The sequence below is a fragment of the Indicator indicator genome, chromosome 1 (genome assembly GCF_027791375.1).
Source record: "Indicator indicator isolate 239-I01 chromosome 1, UM_Iind_1.1, whole genome shotgun sequence".
NCBI lineage: Eukaryota > Metazoa > Chordata > Aves > Piciformes > Indicatoridae > Indicator > Indicator indicator.
This window is the reverse complement of record NC_072010.1, coordinates 17,354,087-17,358,806: the sequence shown is the minus strand read 5'-3', so window position 1 is coordinate 17,358,806 and position 4,720 is coordinate 17,354,087. Positions and strand designations below refer to the sequence as shown.

General features: G+C 43.1%; 1 protein-coding gene across 1 annotated transcript; it reads left to right on the top strand.

The window, feature by feature from the left end:
- Window positions 1-220: 220 nt before the first annotated feature.
- LOC128973846 (vitelline membrane outer layer protein 1-like) lies at window positions 221-2,105 on the top strand. Its single transcript, XM_054390311.1, has 3 exons — window positions 221-376; window positions 1,017-1,111; window positions 1,799-2,105. The coding sequence occupies exons 1-3, from the start codon at window positions 221-223 to the stop codon at window positions 2,103-2,105; spliced, it is 558 nt and encodes a 185-aa protein (XP_054246286.1).
- Window positions 2,106-4,720: the final 2,615 nt, after the last annotated feature.

Below are 4,720 nucleotides of genomic sequence, written 5' to 3'. Positions count from 1 at the left end.
ACCTGCAGCCACAGTCTCTATGTTGGCTGTTGAACTCCTAAGCAAGCTCCTCGCGGGCACTGTGAGCAGGTCAGTAAGTGCTGTGTCACTACCAGGATGCAAACCATTGTTCCTGTGGAGATTGGCAGTGGACTGGTGGAGAAAAGCAAGCTGTTTTAGCAGGATATAAATTCCCCTGTCCATATACCAGCTCTCCTTAAGCAGGCACAGATTGCAAGAGATGAAGCTTCTCATCCTGCTCCTCTCCCTGAGCACCTTGGGCACAGGGGCCCGTGAATACACCTCTGTCCTCACTGTGCCCAATGGAGGCCACTGGGGCAGGTGGGGGAGTCAGCAATTTTGCCGCTATGGCTACGCCAAAGGATTTTCACTGAAGGTAAAATTCTCCCTATTTCCCACCCTCTGATGTCCCTGCACCCTGGTTTACAGCTCTCCAACTCTCAGGAGTGTCCTTTCCAGAGCGTAAGGTCTTTCTGCAGAGATTTTCCTCTTCTTGAATACAGTACTCGGTGTATAAAACTATGAGTCTTCTGGAAAATGTAGCTTAGAAAATGTTGCCACTGTAGTTATACCAGGAAAGAAAACCATGATTTTAGGATGAGAGGTCTGCCATTTGATAGAGCCAAACCAGAGCTGCTGACAGAATTGTTTGTTCTCAATCTGGATAAATTGTGCTGGAAGATACATGCTCTGCACGCGGCTGATGTTGCTGGGAGAAGTCATGTCAGTGCCAAAATTTGCTGCTGGAGTCACAGGGAGAGAGACAACCTTCTTGGAAGTCAGAGTCTCTGCTGGGACAGAAACAGAAAACATGAAGGAGTACGTGTTACAGGGCTTATGTAGGTACACTGAAGTTTCTCAGTGACAGGCATCTTTTTCCCACGTGCTTGCCAAGATGTATTATCTTTCTCATTACAGAAAGAAGTTGAGATGGTTTATAAGTGGCACTTAAAAGACCTTTCCTGTGTCTTCTTCCCCTTGCCTTTATTGCTGTGCCTATGTGACTTCTACTGCAGGTGGAGCCCTCCCAGTTTGGAGGAGATGACACAGCTTTGAATGGCATTCGCCTGCACTGTGAAGATGACTCAGTGGTGGAGTCCTTGGTGGGGAAGTAGGTAACGCTGTGGTTTCTCCCCTGTGTATCCTGCACCAGCTCACAAAATATCCATAGGCATCACCACTTGCAGGGATGTCTTCTCTGACTTCCTTTGTCTCTCAGTATGTAAAGTACAAGAAAACAGGTGGGTGGGGCTTTTGTTTGTAATCAAACACTGTTGCTTCACATTACCTCTTTCTGTTTGCTCTTGAAATTCTTCCAGAGCACTATGAACACCTATATATATAGCCCTGGGTACAAAGTTCTGCTTTGGAAATCTGCAACATGTGGGGCAAATTTGAGAAAAGGGGGTTTTAGCCATATATTTAGAAACTCTTTGGTTGAAGCCCTGGGCCTGATGCAGTGAAAAGCACTGCACCTTCTCTCTGCCCAGTGTGTACTTGTCAGGCAGGTCAGGGATGCATCATCAAACACGTCCTCAGGCCATCCTTAGAGTTTTCAGCAGAACCATAAATATACAATCTTGGAAGGCCTGGTGAGATACCAATAAAGAAAAAAGCACACTCTTAGAAAGCAAGTGAAAAAAGGGAGAAACTAAGGTCCCCTAGACAGCAGCAGGATTTTGTGCTGGTCTCTGCTGTGAGCAAGGAAGTGTCAAACTTCAAGGCAGCATGACAAGGAGAAGGAGCACTTCCCAGCAATTTGCAGAGCCCAGATATTCCTCTGTCTATTTTTTGTCAGGTGGGGTACCTGGACCACCTCCCACGTTTGCCCTAGAGGCTATTTGACCTCCTTCTCATTGAGAACAGAGAAGTCCCAAGGAGGAGGTGATGACACAGCAGCCAACAACATCCAGTTCACATGCTCAGATGAAAGTGTGCTAGTAGGTGATGGACTATCTTGGGGTAGATTTGGCCCATGGAGCAAAAGCTGCAACATATGTGGTCTTCAGACCAAGGTAGAGCCCCCACAGAGGCTTCAGGATGACACAGCGCTCAATAATGTGAAGTTCTTCTGCTGTAAAAGAGCACTTGCACCATCTTCATGACTGCCTACACACCCCATGTGAAATGAAACATCACTAAAACTTGGCTCTAGCTTTATACTGTGATGTTTTGATTGCTTGCATCTTGCCATACCAGCCACTGCCTTTGATGATGATGTCTTTTATAGCTACCACTATGTTAGCACAGTTTCTCATAGTTACCAAAGTGTATTACCTTCACAAGAATCATTACATCATGCAATTTCTGGTGTATTACTGTGAAAATGTGCATTCTCTGACAATTTCTCAGAGTTTAGAAACAGATTTACCTTTTTTTTTTTCCTAACTGGCAAGTTTCAAGCTTACTCCACCCATTTTTCCTTTGTTTGAAGTAACATTTGACCTGTTGACGTGATAGACAGGGAAGAATGGGTATTAATTTCAGTTTACTTGATGTTTCTGGCCAAACAGAAAATGACTAATGAGAGCTAAATGAGGTGAAATGGAAATACAAGTGGGATCATAAGATTACATCAAAGGTTTGATATAATTGTTCATTCCTGACTTTAACTGCCTCAAGGCTTGTATAGGTTTCTTACAAGCAATTCATCAGCTCATACCCAAACTTAAAAGATGTGATGAGAAATTTTTCTTCCACTAAGTATTCATCTAAGTGTGAATGTAGTGCCATGTGTGTGAATTGTAGCTCGCCAAATTTCCCTTGCTGCATTTTAGTGTTCTCCACTGGCTCACTTAGCTATTAATGCAAAACTCACTTTCATGGGACTTGTTTTTTCATTTGTTGCCTCTGGGTTTCATGCTCTGAATAGAATGGGGAGAATCCAAACTAAAAATAAACTTTATGTCATTAATCCATTTTTATGCTCTAATTTTCTGGATAAGCGTGAAGTTATCACCTTGTCCTGATGTATTAGGTGTAAAGAATGTACTCTTGATTTGGGGGAAAATCATACTTGGAGATCATTATTGTGCCTTAATGTTTGAACCACTGGGCCTCTCTGGAAAGAGTTCGAGACTTACTACCTTGGAGCACCTTTTAGGAAGTGTAGCTGTTGCTATTATCATAGAATTATAAGACCATAGAATCAACCATGTTGGAAGAGACCTCCAAGATCATCCAGTCCAACCTATCACCCAGCCCTAAGCAATCAACTAGACCATGGCACTAAGTGCCTCATCCAGTCTCCTCTTGAACATCTCCAGTGATGGTGACTCCACCACCTCCCTGGGCAGCCCATTCCAATTGGCAAACACTCTCTCTGTAAAGAACTTCCTCCTAACATCCAGCCTATACCTCCCCTGGCACAACTTGAGACTGTGTCCTCTTGTTCTGCTGCTGGTTGCCTGGGAGAAGAGACCAACCCCCACGTGGCTACAACCTCCCTTCAGGTAGTTGTAGACACCTGGCAGTTGCAGACACCAGGTAGTTGTATTCACTCAAAGTGATGCATTATGCATCTTTGTGTACTTGAAACAAGGTAGCAGTATGGTGCTGTCATTCTCTAGGTGGCTGGGCTGGCTATGAGGGTATTGCAGTCCAGGACCACAGCCACATGAAGCAGCACAGAGCTGGTGGATGGAAGGTCCTCCTGCCAGTTCCCACCCTCTACTTAGCACATACACAGCAGCCATCACCATTCTGTCTTTTCATCTGTGAGAAATTGTCTTCCTGGCACTTACCTCAAAAAATACTCTGATAATATCTGTGTTTTCATTTAAAGGAAATGGAGAATAGCAGGCAAAAGAACAAAGCAAGCATGATCTGGACTTTTGTCAAAAGGGTTTTGATAAAAAAGTCAGGTGTCTGTTTTTGAGTAGATCACTGTTCTGTCTGTTTGCATACAGCCTCTGGTGTCAGCGCTCAGTACCTAATGCCTGCTTGAATTAAAGGTTTCTCTGAACTAGGGAAGTGATGAGTATGAATTTTATTGGCAAAGCCAACGGCATTTGTTGGATGTTTGATGTTTGGTAATGTCCTCCACGCTGTCCCTTTGGAGCACGCAGTGATTTCTCATGATGCTTGTGTCATTTTGCCTCCCATTCCCCATTTTTGGCAACACAGGAATTTTCAGAGCGGTGGGTGATGAGTGGAGAAGCCAGCCATACAGAACTCAGGATCGATTTCATCTACTGCAACAAAGTGGAAATAGAACATTTCTTTTGCCTCTGTCTGTACTGTACAGTCTACTGCTTCCTGTCTTCTGTTTCCTGAGACACATCTGGGGTAAACTGATGTGTCTCCAATAATACCATTCAAAGTTAATTCGAGTGAGGCACTTACCAAAGCCTCAGTGACACAAGAAGAAATCATAGAAAGATTCATGGATTTAAATGATTTATTTAAAGAAACAAACAAACAAACAAACAAACAAAAAAACCCTTTCCATCCAGACCTTCTGCTGCAACTTTGCATAGCTCTGATTTATTTAATCTCAAGCTCTGATTTATTTCTTATCCTTTCAATATGTGTTTTTGGATTCTTTTTACAATTGGTTATTTTTAAAGTGGTTATTTTTAAAGTGGTTATTTAACTGTTTTCTGTCTTCCTCTTGACTGCCAACATTTTAAATGTATTTTAAAGAAATGCTTATTTTGCAAACATAGCCCAGTTAGCACTTGGATTTTGAGGGATTATTAGCATCAAGGAAGCATTTTGT

Bases quoted from the DNA above. Each gene is read 5' to 3' on its own strand.
- LOC128973846 (XM_054390311.1), top strand. From the start codon at position 221: ATGAAGCTTCTCATCCTGCTCCTCTCCCTGAGCACCTTGGGCACAGGG. The intron at 377-1,016 runs GTAAAATTCTCC...CTTCTACTGCAG, and splicing joins CCAAAGGATTTTCACTGAAG to GTGGAGCCCTCCCAGTTTGG. The intron at 1,112-1,798 runs GTAGGTAACGCT...ATTTTTTGTCAG, and splicing joins GTGGAGTCCTTGGTGGGGAA to GTGGGGTACCTGGACCACCT.